Source organism: Periophthalmus magnuspinnatus, chromosome 5 (assembly GCF_009829125.3).
Source record: "Periophthalmus magnuspinnatus isolate fPerMag1 chromosome 5, fPerMag1.2.pri, whole genome shotgun sequence".
NCBI classification, from domain to species: domain Eukaryota; kingdom Metazoa; phylum Chordata; class Actinopteri; order Gobiiformes; family Gobiidae; genus Periophthalmus; species Periophthalmus magnuspinnatus.
Genome location: NC_047130.1, coordinates 15998842 through 16012730, shown reverse-complemented (window position 1 = coordinate 16012730; position 13889 = coordinate 15998842). Strand labels below are relative to the sequence as shown.

At 43.9% G+C, this 13889-nt stretch overlaps 2 protein-coding genes across 2 annotated transcripts in view; both read right to left on the bottom strand.

The window, feature by feature from the left end:
- Positions 1-10272, bottom strand: part of myl6 (myosin, light chain 6, alkali, smooth muscle and non-muscle) — a 207088-nt gene extending 196816 nt beyond the window's left edge. Inside the window, exon 1 of the mRNA XM_055222109.1 lies at positions 10268-10272. The gene's annotated coding sequence lies outside the window, so the exon portion shown is untranslated. The remainder of the gene's footprint in view (positions 1-10267) is intronic.
- The window catches only part of cpne5b (copine Vb), a 163127-nt gene that overhangs the window by 60367 nt on the left and 88871 nt on the right, over positions 1-13889 (bottom strand). The window contains exon 7 of the mRNA XM_033967231.1: positions 5721-5784. Within this exon, the coding sequence (XP_033823122.1) occupies positions 5721-5784 (64 nt within the window). The remainder of the gene's footprint in view (positions 1-5720; positions 5785-13889) is intronic.

Below are 13889 nucleotides of genomic sequence, written 5' to 3'. Positions count from 1 at the left end.
CTGTTTCACTCTGAGCCCTGTGGGAGTCGTCTGGGGAGGGGGAGGTCAGAGGAGTCGCCTGTGGAGGGGGAAGTCACAGTGCTGCAGTATTGATCCTAAACAGCTCTGGCCCCTGTTCCAGCCCCAGGAGCACAGATCCGAGTCCTGTCTCCAGCTCCTCTCTGTAGGTGACGACTCTTTGACTCCTCTCTGTGTGTGACCGGCTCTTTGACTCCTCTCTGTGTGTGACCGGCTCTTTGACTCCTCTCTGTGTGTGACCGGCTCTTTGACTCCTCTCTGTGTGTGAGACTGGCTCTTTGACTCCTCTCTGTGTGTGATCGGCTCTTTGACTCCTCTCTGTGTGTGACCAGCTGCTCTCTGTATGTAACTGACTCCTCCCTGTGTGTGAACGGCTCTTTGAATCCTGTCTGTGTGTGATCGGCTCTTTGACTCCTCTCTGTGTGCGTCCGGCTCTTTGACTCCTCTCTGTGTGTGACCGGCTCTTCGACTCATCTCTATGTGTGAGCGGCTCTTTGACTCCTGTCTGTATGTGACTGGCTCGTTGACTTCTCTTTATATATGACCGACTCTTTGACTCTTCTCTGTATGTAATCGGCTCTTTGACTCCTCTCTGTGTGTGACCGGCTCTTTGACTCCTCTTTGTGTGAGCGGCTCTCTGACTCCTCTCTGTGTGTGACCGGCTCTTTGACTCCTCTTTGTGTGAGCGGCTCTCTGACTCCTCTCTGTGTGTGACCGGCTCTCTGACTCCTCTCTGTGTGTGACCGGCTTCTTTCCCTCTCCTTCTATTTAGTCTCTCCTTCTCTCACTCCTCTGTACCAGTCTGATAGTAATAGTCATCTTGTGGCTCTTGGACTTTCTCTCCCCTCGTCTCCTTTTCTCCTCCTCTCTCCTCCCTCTCTCTTCTCCTCCTCTCTCCCCTCTCCTCCTTCTCTCCATCCAATATAATAGTCTGACTATTATACTATAATGATCTTGTGGCTCTGAGTCTCTCTCCCCTCCTCTCTCTCCTCCCCTCTCTTCTTCTCTCTCCCTCCTTGTCTCCTCCTTCTCTTCCTCCAGTATAATATTTTGTTTGAAACAATTATGTTGTGGTTCTGAGTCAGTGGAGCCTTCCCAGTTTCACAGTTTGACACACGTTTAAATGAGCCTGGTTTAAATGAGCCCGGTTTAAATGAGCCTGGGTTTAAATGAGCCTGGTTTACATGAGCCCGGGTTTAAATGAGTCCGGTTTAAATGAGCCCGGGTTTAAATGAGCCCGGGTTTAAATGAGCCCGGGTTTAAATGAGTCCGGTTTAAATGAGCCCGGGTTTAAATGAGCCCGGGTTTAAATGAGCCCGGGTTTAAATGAGTCCGGTTTAAATGAGCCCGGGTTTAAATGAGCCCGGGTTTAAATGAGCCCGGGTTTAAATGAGCCCTGGTTTAAATGAGCCCGGGTTTAAATGAGTCCGGTTTAAATGAGCCCGGGTTTAAATGAGCCCGGGTTTAAATGAGCCCGGGTTTAAATGAGCCCTGGTTTAAATGAGCCCGGGTTTAAATGAGCCCGGGTTTAAATGAGTCCGGTTTAAATGAGCCCGGGTTTAAATGAGCCCGGGTTTAAATGAGCCCGGGTTTAAATGAGTCCGGTTTAAATGAGCCCGGGTTTAAATGAGCCCGGGTTTAAATGAGCCCGGGTTTAAATGAGCCCTGGTTTAAATGAGCCCGGGTTTAAATGAGTCCGGTTTAAATGAGCCCGGGTTTAAATGAGCCCGGGTTTAAATGAGCCCTGGTTTAAATGAGCCCGGTTTAAACGTACCCAGTTTGAAAGAACCTGGGTTTAAATGAGCCAGGTTTAAATGAACCTGGTTTAAATGAACCTGGTTTAAATCAGCCTAGTTTAAATGAGCCTGGGTTTAGATCAGGTTTGTCCTTTAATAAAAGCTCAGATTTCTGCTGCTCTTTTCCTGATTACACTAAAACTGCCAAAGCTGTTACCACGACTGTGACCGCAGCTCATTATACCACTGCTGATGCTATTGCTAACTTTACAAGAAATGTGTTTGTGCTAATCACACTTTTGCTGTTTTTGTTTTAACTTAGTCTAAAACAATCCTGAAAAATTAATCCATCGATATACAATACCAGTCAAAAGTTTGGACCATAGAGTGTTTACATAAATGAACATTGCAAACCTACTAGTTGCCATGTTCCAAACAGGAAGTGATGATGGGCGCCTCAGGCTCAGTTGGCTCTGGCTCCGATTCACTTTCTATTGTAAAACTGTGGCCCTTTTCTCTGTAACTGCTGTTGTCAGACTCGTCATTTTAGTCTTAAAATGTTCAAATATAGAACTTGGCTCCAAATTCACCCCTATAACTGCTCTAGTGTCGATGAGCTTCATTTGGAGCTGAACGCTGTGGGTGACGTCACACTCACTTAGTCCACTTCTTTATACAGTCTATGGCATGGACCCATCTGTATCCAAAATCCTGTAGACCTTAAGTTCCACTGATATCCACAAATATGTATCATTTTGGTGTACATTTACATTATGACATTACAGATGTGTTTCCGTGCGCCGCTGCCATATTGTAATCAACAAATCCAAACCAAACATTCTGCCTTTTAAACGAGGACAAGTGCTGTTTTTAGTTGCAAATGTAAAACGCAGCTCTTTGTTATGTACGTTAACGAGGACAATCCGGCTCTTTTGACTTGTGTTGAAATAAACCTGTGTTGTGTCGATATGGTGGAGGCTGGAGGGTGGAGGGTGGAGGGTGGAGGATGCTGCAGGTTTTCACTCATCCGTATTAAGAACAGACTGAGGCTTTGGCTTTGGCCTTGAGACAAAACAAGCAGAAAGTAAACAATGTAAAGACCCAAGATGCTGCTCTGAATACAAACAAACATATATATATAAAAAAAACTGTGTTATTTAAAGAAAGAAACGAGCTCCAAGTGTTTACAGGAGTTTGATAAAAGGAGACGAGGACCTGTTTGAGCTTTTGAAGGCGCTGAAACATGAAAAACAGAACTACCGTAAATTTCGGATTATAAGCCGCTACTTTTTTTCCACGCTTTGAACCCTGCGGCTTTTACAGCAGTGCGGCTTATATATGGAATTTTACTGGATAACGGACCCTGGGGGGCGCTCTCTAGCTGTAAACGTAAAAGTGAGACAGACGTGGGGAAAGATTCTGCTCTGAAGAATTCACTAGTTTTGATTTTGAACGATCATTTTGCGCATCATGAAATGGATATGATGCAGTTTTTAAGATAAAGAAACAGAAAGGAAACAGAGCAGGGGTCGGCCTTTAACACGCAAAGAGCCATTTGGACCCACTTTCCACATAAAATAAAACACTGGGAGCCGCAAATACTTTTTGACATCTAAAATGAAGATAACACTGTATAATAACAATAATGTAACGGAATAATGTAGGTTTTACTTTCACGGACAAGCCTTCTACACGTGGCAGATAAATATGGCAAAAACAACTTAAGTGCATAAAAAAATACAACTCACCAAACCGCTGCATCATGCATCGCACTGATTATGTGATTATGTCTACTCTGCTCCGCAGTTTCTTTAAAAAAACAACAACAAAAAAACTCGTAGCGTATCGTTTAATCCCAGGTGCTTATTCTCCATGTGCCAAAGCAGTTTTGAAGGTTTCATTGCCTTATTTGCTTTTCCCGTATGTTACGCAGAGCGGACTCTGTGCGTGAGAGTCACCTGTAGCGACAAACCCAGATTTTAAGTAGGCATTGTCTGTTAAATTTATCTTTCTTTTTCTTGGAGGTCGTAGTCTCCTCTTCTGGCTCCTCAGTTGTCCTTTTCCCCTTTGTTAAAAAGATCTCCAAAGACTTTTGTTTTGGCTCATTTTCACTCGCTTGTGGCTCTACTTTTGTGCGTCGTGTCTGATGTGTTATACGTGATACGTCACCGCGGAGACAAGAGCAGATAATATACTTGCTACTACATCAAATAGATTTCTGTGGCGATTTCCAGCAGGATTTTCATGATACATCTACGGACGAGCTTATTAGTGTGTCATTAGGGACGGGCCAAAGTTGCTCCTGACCCCTGTGCGCACAACGTCTGAAAATCAGGGCTCTTTACGCAGGACTGTGAGCTGTTTCTGTTAGTTCCCAAGCCACGCAGAGCCGCAGTATGAGGCTGAAAGAGGCGCATACGGCTCCGGAGCCGCGAGTTGCCGACCCCTGAAATAGAGCCACTGCACGTAAGCTCGACATCAATGAATCCAACTTGGTCAATGTAAAAAGACGACAAAAGTTTTCAGAGGAAATAAAAGCAGATTTTCCGTGTTGGTGCAGCTTTATTTTCTAAACCTGCAGATGTGTTCATCCCGTGTTGTTGTCGTGTTGGTGCCAATTTTCAGGCACAGTTTAAAAAAAAGCGTGTCGGTGCACCGTCTTTCTGTGTAAATATCTCATGTTACAATATGAAAACCTGCGGCTTTTATTCAGGTGCGGCTTATATATGTACAAAATTGATTTTCTCTTCAAATTTAGCTGGTGCGGCTTATATCAAGGTGCGCTCTGTAGTCCGAAATTTACGGTAGTTCATTTTAAACAGTTTGCAGTGGACCAATGTTACTCCTTACTTACCTAATGCATTCTGAGCAGCGCTTTTCACAACTAGAATGCTATCCACACACTTCCTGATACTCGAAAAATGCAGCAGATTTATTTTAACTGTACCACAGACTGTGTAAAGAAGTGGACTAAGTGAGTGTGACGTCACCCACTGTGTTCAGCTCCAAATCAAGCTCATCGAGGCTGCAGTTATAGCGGCCAATTTGGAGATCCATATTTGGAATTCCAAATGCGAGTATCTTAGCAACCGAAGAGCCAATCCAGAGTGAGGCTGTTGAAGGCAACGCCCCTCCCCGCCCACAGCGCTGGTTTAGCATCGAGCGGGCGCTTAGCAACACTGTCAATCAAACCTGTTGCTAATGCTAACAGGAGCGACCTCGGGGAAAGAAGGCGCCTGATTTGTCTGTTATTAATGTTCATATGTTGATTTACAGACACAATAGTGAAATAAAAACCCCAGGATCATGTAGAGCGGGTTAATACGAACATTTAAGACCAAAATGATGAGTCTGACAACAGCAGTTACAGAGAGAGAGGACACAGTTTTTACACAGAAAGTGAACTGGAGCCAGATTTGATGGAGCTGGAAGTGCACCCATGATCACTTCCTGTTTGGAACGCGGCGGCTAGCAGGTTAACTATGTCCATTTATATAAACAGTCTATGATTCATGGTCACCCATTGCTCCTGGCAGGTTTAACCCACTTCTTCTACAGATTAAAGTGGAGCTCAGCACTAAATACACTTTTGTTACTTGCTGTTTTCATAACATTATCCACTGTTCCAAGTCATTTTTGGCAGTCTTACTACAAACTAGGTACATTTGCTGCTTTCTGGTCAAAAGTCTGTGCTGCCTCCAGTGGTCTCTGCAATTTGTGACATCACTCAGCACTGCCCTGATCACAGCCAGGTGTTTCTGAAACAAACACCTGGCTGGAGGGGGCGGACTGTTTTTTATACTTCCATTTTTTATACGCCGCTCCTCCCCCCTCACTCTCCCTTTTAGTCCTAAAAATGTGAGTCTGGGGTCTAGGAGTCCTCCCCCAGGAAATTTCACACTAAACAGATGTGATTTTCTGTGGTATTTTAGGTGAAAAGATCCCAGCTGTGTTTGCTGGACTCACTCTGCAGTTGCTGAGCTCTTCTGCCGTCAGGATGATGGTGCCACACTTCTTGCCTGGAATCCCACTGCAGAACAAACAAGAAAACAACAGGAATAAACACTACAGGTAAACACAACAGGAATAAACACAACAGGAATAAACACAACAGGAATAAACACAACAGGTAAACACAACAGGAATAAACACAACAGGTAAACACAACAGGAATAAACACAACAGGTAAACACAACAGGTAAACACAACAGGAATAAACACAACAGGAATAAACACAACAGGTAAACACAACAGGAATAAACACAACAGGAATAAACACAACAGGTAAACAAATGTAAACAACAATTAGTCAACTGGTCAAAAGATAATTTCTTTTGCATCTCGCGAGAAAGTGAGACACAGGGAGAGGGAGAGAAAGAGGGAGAGAAAAAGGAGAGGGGAGTCTTCAAATCGACAGACAAAAAAATCTGAAAAGTTCCATAGTGCACTTTAAACATGAGAAGAATGAATGCAGTAAAACTGATCCGAATGTGATGAGTCTCCACTGAATCAAACATTTAAGAGATTTGTCTGTGAGAAAAACTTCACTTTTGTGTCAGAATTTTCTCCCTCGTTTCTTTCCTAAATCGAAGAGAACAAGTCTTACACAGGTGTGATACAGGTGTGCAGTGGAGCGAGGGAACAGAGGAGAGGAGAGGAGAGGAGAGAAGGAAAGGAGAGAGGAGAGCAGAGGGATGGAACAATGCTCACACAACTCAGATTTTTGACAGCTTCGTTTATATCTCTAAATCTGTCAAGAATATAAAATAAGAGAGAGAGAGAAAGAGGGAGGGAGTGGAAGAGAGTGAAAGAGTGAGAGGAGAGAGATAGAGATAAAGAGAGAGAAAGAGAGAGAGAAAGGGAGAGAGAGCCTTCTTTGGTAGTTATTGCTAATGTGTGCATTGTGTCACCATGGTAAAAAAGTGAACATTTCGCCATAGACACACATGTAGAACACCCACAGTGTGATGTCCCAGCAGAGTATCAATGGGGATTCTACAATGCTGTGTTCCTGTAGCTTTGGAGAGACAGACTTTAGCAAAAACTCCCAGCATGCACAGCAACAAGCGCTAACCCCGCTGTTAGCCTGTTAGCATTTAGCCTGGAGCAGCAGAAAACAGTCTGTGTGCTCTGGGTTAAAAATCACACTCTTCGACTTGTCCGCCCCCCATTCTCTCACTCTCTCTTTCTTTCTACCTCTCTCATCCTCCTTCTCAATTTCTTGTCCCCTCTTTCTTCACTCTCCTCTCCTCGTCCATCTCTACGCTCCCCTCTCTCACCTCCTCTCTCCCTCCTCTCCCCTTCCCTCTCTGTCTTTCACCCTTTCACCCTTCCTCTCTCTCCCACTCTCCCCCTCTTTTCACCCATTTGTAGGTTCGACCCCCCTCGTCTCCTTTCTGTCTCTCTTTCTCTCTCCCACTCTCCCCCTCTTCTCACCTATTGTATGTTCCCCTCTCTCATCTCCTTTCTCTCTCTCTCTCTCTCATTCTCCCCCTCTTCTCACCTATTTGTATGTTCCCCTCTCTCATCTCCTTTCTGTCTCTCTTTCTCTCTCCCACTCTCCCCCTCTTTTCACCTATTTGTATGTTCCCCTCTCTCATCTCCTTTCTGTCTCTCTTTCTCTCTCCCACTCTCCCCCTCTTTTCACCTATTTGTATGTTCCCCTCTCTCATCTCCTTTCTGTCTCTCTTTCTCTCTCCCACTCTCCCCCTCTTTTCACCCATTTGTAGGTTCCCCTCTCTCATCTCCTTTCTGTCTCTCTTTCTCTCTCCCACTCTCCCCCTCTTCTCACCTATTGTATGTTCCCCTCTCTCATCTCCTCTCTCTCTCTCTCATTCTCCCCCTCTTCTCACCTATTTGTATGTTCCCCTCTCTCATCTCCTTTCTCTCTCTCTCTCTCTCTCTCTCTCACTCTCCCCTTCTGTCTTTCACATCCCCTCTCTCCTTTCTCTGCTCTCTCCTTTCCTTTCTCTCTTGTGTCTCTCAACCTCTCCCTCCTCCTCCTTCCTCTTCTCTCCTCTCTTTCACTCTATACCAGTCCTCTTCCTCTCCGTCTTTCCTGCCCCTCTCCCTCTCTCTTTCTCCTCTTCCTCTTCCTCTCCATGGCCCGTGAGCTGAAGGAGGAGCTGGAGGAGGAGGCGTTAGAGTGGAGCTCTGTAAATGCCATGATTTTAGGAGTGACTCAGAGTGAAAGTATAAATGAATGGTTCTATAGACGAGATGAAACGTGGCAGTTTGGGGTCAGAAAAGGGTCAGAAAAACGTCAGAAGCAGCAAAGAACTAAACTGAAAACATGAATGAAGCTAAACACAACTCCAGGTATGTTCTAACCCTGTTATAACCATAGACTGTTTATATAAATGGACATAGCTAACCTGCTAGCCGCTGTGTTCCAAACAGGAAGTGATCATGGGCGCGCTTCCTGCTCCATCAACTCTGGCTCCAATTCACTTTCTATATAAAAACTGTGTCCCCTGTCTCTGTAACTGCTGCTGTCAGACTCGTCATTTTGGTCTTAAATGTTCATATTAACCCTCTCTACATGATCCTGGGGTTTTTATTTCACTATTGTGTCTGTAAATCAAGATATGAACATTAATAACAGACAAATCAGGCTCCTTCTTTCCCCGAGGTCGCTCCTGCTCGTGTTAGCAACAGGTTTGATTGACAGCATTGCTAAGTTCCTTGCTAAACCAGTGGTGCGGGAGGGAAGGGGCGTTACCGTCAACAGGCTCACTCTGGATTGGCTCTTTGGTTGCTGTGATACTTGTGGTCAGAATTCCAAATATGGAATTTGGCTCCAGATTAGCTGCTACAACTGCTAGCCTCGATGAGCTTCATTTGACTGGAGCTGAACGCTGTGGATGATGTCACACTCACTTCACTTCTTCACTTCACGTCACTTCTTTACACAGTGTATTGTTATGACATGTTTACAAGTTCAGAAAAGTGAGTTTTTCCTCAAACATCCCCTTTAAATACGACCAAAGACGAGGTTATGAAGAGATTATGAATAAATTGCTAACAAAACACAAAACGTGAGAGTAATTTGAATGCGATTGGTCAACGTCCTCATCTTTCCATCTCTAAGACGACGTGCAATTGGCCAATTCTCTTTTGTTTATTCCACTTTTATCCCCAAAATGAAAAACTCCATTACTAATCATTTATAAACGCCACAGAGTAAATGACTTGTGTCTCTTGGATCTGATCTGTGGCGGAGTCACACCTCTCTCATTACCTCGCGAAATATGGAGGTGAAAATGAACTCAGACGATTTCATCAGCACTGAGTCAAGGATTCACAACAAATACATGAAATAAGAGTAACTAGAAATGTGCTTTTCCAGTGTTGTGGAGATAATGAACAGGGACTAAACAGGGCGCCAGGCTGCAATTTAACACTGAACCGAGTCATCCAAGAAATAAATGATCAGATGCTTCACATTTCACCAGATTTTCAGTCAATCTGGCAACCGCCTGCAAAAAAACAGATGGAATTTTATAAAGGAGCTGCAGCCTGCGCTTTAACCGTTTAAAAAGATGACTATACTCGCAACCACGGACCACAGGGAGTGTGACGTCCCCCCATAGACCAGGGATTGGCGACCTTTAACCCCCCCAAAGAGCCATTTGGACCCGGTTCCCACAGAAAAAAAAACACCGGGAGCCGTAAATACTTTTTGACATCTAAAATGAAGATAACACTGTATATATTGTTTGAGTTTTTTTTTACCTTTTACCTTTTCCGTGCTGATGTCACTTTCATGTTTGCGCAGGACTATGAGCTGTCGTCTGTGAGGCGTGAGCGCGGTTTGTTTTTAATATAGTTCATGGTGGAAAATAGCTGCTCTCAAACGTATCTGATTTTCTGCACAATTTCACTCTTGTTTTTAAAGTCCGTGAAGAAATGTTCTGAAATCTTAATGAATGACTCTTTCATATATTCTCCCTCTGAACGGCGTCCCATGGCTGACTCTTTCCTGAGCGGACACAAAACTCCGTATATGTAGTTGAATTTGCAGACTTCATCCACTTCTTGAATTGATTTTTCCTCACATCAGTCTTCCACATCAGTTCTGAAACAGCTTTTTTCTTTCTTCTTCCTCTCTCCATACTTGGCCTACCTGGAGTTGGCAGTGTTTAACCTGCTCTACATGATCCTGCGTTTTTTTTAATTTCACTATTGTGTCTGTAAATCAAGATATGAACATTAATAACAGACACATCAGAAGCCTTCTTTCCTCGAGGTCACTCCCGCTAGCGTTAGCAACAGGTTTGATTGACAAGGATTCTAAGCGCTCACTCCCTGCTAAAACAGCGATGTAGGTGTTACCTTCAACAGCCTTGCTCTGGATTGGCTCTCTGGTTGCTATGATACTTGCAGTCAGAATTCCAAATATAAAACTTGGCTCCAGATTAGCCGCTATAACTGCTCTAGCCTCGATGAGCTTCATTTGGAGCTGAACGCTGTGGGTGACGTCACACTCACTTAGTCCACTTCTTTACACAGACTATGGTTCTGGTTCTGACCCAAGACACATTTTTCATTACAATTCGTTTGAACAGGAAATCTGAAAATCTTTACCAACTGGCCAAGTCAGGTCTACGGAGAGGCGAGATCATGCACAGTAAGAATACTTTTTTTTTTTAAGCAAAAGAAAGTAACTGAATATATGCAAGATAAGTCAGTTTAATGCCATACTGTGGGATATTCCAGACAAACCCTTACTGTATCTAGTGACATAACAAAAAGTTCCACAGTGCTGCTTTAAAGTGTCGTCCTGTACTTTTCTATTGAGCCGTCTCGCTCTGAGTCTTTGCCTGATCAGATCTGCTTCTGTCGGCTGCTTTAGGTCCAAGTCCTAATTTACTCTGAGCTCGTTTCATCGATCACTCTCTCTCCCCAGGCGACTCCAACTGTTAGCCAAACATTAGCAAAGTGTTAGCAAAGTGTTAGCTAAACATTAGCCTCCCTGTCTTAGCGTATATGCTGCATATCGTCTAAGGTCGTCCCGATACTAACATTTTCGATATTAAGGAAAAGGTCTGATACTTGATACCTATATTTTTCTATGTCGGACTAAACAAAACAAATCAATAGTGTCTCTTTAAAGCTACAGTATGGAACTTTCTAAAGGTCTCCTGCATGGTTCCATGAAAAAAGAAAGTTCCAACCTCTTCAAATGGTTGTAAGTATGGTTGGAGATGTTTACTGTATGTTTTATGTCATACTGTGGAAAATTATAGCTCAAGATCATTCTGAAAATATTAAAGCGGTAAAGTAATCTGCTAAATCATCTTTTTTGTATCTTTCTCCCATGTTCTAAGATTCCCTCACCAAAAACATGTCTGAAGAGGATTTAGATGTCATCCATGCATGTTTGAGTAATCTAGAGCTCTCTCCTGGGCCCTATTCAAACCCTCCTTACCGTTAACAGTACGAGTCTGTACAAGGCTCCGCCCACAAGTCTACATCACCCATACTTCAACATGACAATACTCCATAAATATACAAAAACATGATACAAAACTGTACACAGCAACTTGACAAACCTGACGTGATGTGCAGTAGTTTCATTAGTGGGATGCAGCTGATTGTGTTGTGATAGTGCTCTGAAGGGGGAGTGACTTAGCACAGAGAGCGAAGGGAGGGGAGACTTATTAAACATACACACAATACGTTATTTTGGGTGAATATACGTAGCATATACCCCATAGAAGTCAAATATGTTATTCTTTCGCATCAATACTTGTTCAAATGAGTCTCCAGTTTCGTATCAGTTCGGTATCGGTTCAGTATCGGTTCTCGTCTGTGTATAGTTTCTTTAAACAGCTGTGGAATCGTTCAGCTGAGGAGCGAGTCCAGGTCCGGCTCAAACTTGCCTCTGCGTCTCTGGACTCTGGACAAATTGCATTGACTTTCCTCCAAAACACATTAGAAGAGCCGGACTCTCCTCAGCGCTACACCGGCTCACGCTATAATTACCCAGAATGCCGCTGGACCAGAAAGAACAAGCAGATAACGCCGGTCTCTCTCTCTGTACGCCGCTAGAGTAAACGCAGAGGGAAGTTACAAACCTCTAAGACGATCTGCAGTGAATCAATCGATATCGTTCTACGTCACACTCGTTTTGCCGTTTGCACTAATTAAGCCCAGACTTCTATCACCCCAGACACCTCCTCTAAACTTTAACCAAAGTCACAACTTGTCTAATGTTAAAGGGCTCATATGACGCTGTTTTCTGTCTATGTTCTAATGTTTCCTTATCACAAACAGACCTGGAATAATCAATTTTGTTTGTAAAAGTACAGATACCAGGGCAAAAATACTAAAGTAAAAGTAAAAGTATCACATGAAAAAATCTACTTAAGTAAAAGTATCAAAGTACCTGTTTAAAAATGTACTTAAAGAGTAAAAAGTAAAAGTATTTCACATTTTTATACAGCGATTTTCCACTTTCTGGCACTGAGCGGAGGGGGCATAAGTGTATTGCCCAAGGACACAACAACAGTGTTCATGTGTGGGAGCTGGAATCACACCGTCAACCTGTGGGTCAGTGGATCTGACTCGACCAATGATGTTTGTGACAAGAGCGGGATTCAAACTGCCAACCTTCAGATCAACTTTGGATCAACTTTGGGATCTGTTTTTATTTGTATATTTTTTTGCTCAAACATAAATGAACCCTCAGCCTTTTCTGCAGCTCTCAGACTATTATAACAAATACTGTAGTGTAAAAGTACAGATACTGCATCAGACGACTGGAGTGAAAGTAAAAGTACAAATACTGCATCAGACCAGTGGAGTAATAGTAAAAGTACACACTGTAAAATGTACTTCAGACAAGTACAAATTCCTCAAATGTATCTTTCACTCTCTCAATCTCACAGTCTCTCTTTTTTTATTCTCATGTCCCTCTCCTCTCTTTCCCTGTTCTCTCTCTCTCTTTCTTTCCCCATCCTCTCTCTCTTTTCTCTCTCTCTCTCTCTGAACGAGCCCCCCCTCTCTCTCTTTCCCCTTCTCTCCTTCCCTCTCTCTTTTCTCTCTCTGAATGAGCCCATCTCTCTCTCTTTCAACTGTTCTCTCTCTTTCCCCCTCTCTTCTCTCTCTCTTAATCAGCCCATCTCTCTCTCTACTTCCTTCTGTATCTTTCTCTCTCTCTCTTTTGTCTCTCTGAACAAGCCCCTCTCTCTTCTTCTTTTTAATCAGCCGAGTCTTGGTCGGCCTGGGTCATAGAGCCACAGCAGCTCTGGAGCAGTGAAGGATTGTGGGTAATATAGGAGGCCCAGGGTGGGACTACGGCGCTGTAATTGCGTTAGCTTCAGCGCGTTAGCTTCATCGTGTTAACTTCAGCGCTTGTTGAACAGACGTCTGCAGGTCACAGGGTCACTCGTGTGGAAGAAGCCCCCTGCTAGCATGTCGTACGGCATTAGGCTAATCTCACAAACGAGACTCAGAGATGGCGGGAAGAGGACGTTTGTGATGGAGAATTTCGCACAGTTGTCAAACCTACAACCTCCTCATCAGAGGGAAGGAGAGAGGCTAACCACTCTGCCACAGTTACACAGGGAGTCGAACCCACAACCTCCTCACCAGAGGGAAGAGAGAGGCTAACCACTCTGCCACAGTCACAGTTCTCTCCCAGTGCCTTCATCTTCTCTCCCTCTCTCTCTGCCTTTTTTTTATACCTTTCTCTACCTTTATCCCTCCTGTTTCTTCCTCTCTCTACTCCTCTCTCTTTCCTGCCTCATCCCCCTTTCCCTCCTCCCTTTCCTCTCCTCTCTTGCCCTCTCCCTCTGCTCCACTCCTCCTCTCTCCTGCCCCTTATTCCTCCTCTTTATCCGTTCATATCCCCTATCCCTCTCCCTTTTTCTTCTTACCTCTCTCCCTCTCATCTCTCTTTCCTTCTATGTCAGACTATACTGGTGCAGGTGTAAAGGACATTTGCATTAATCTAAATGTCCGTCACTTTCACTTTCACTTTCACTTTCCAAACCTGAAGCGTCAGATCTTCAGCCTCAGACTCCGCTCTCTATACATCACTGTGTTTAATAACATTGGAGGTGTTGAACCTGGTTTACGGCTGTACTGATACTCTGCAGCTGAGGTCATAAACATTCTGGGGTATGAGAT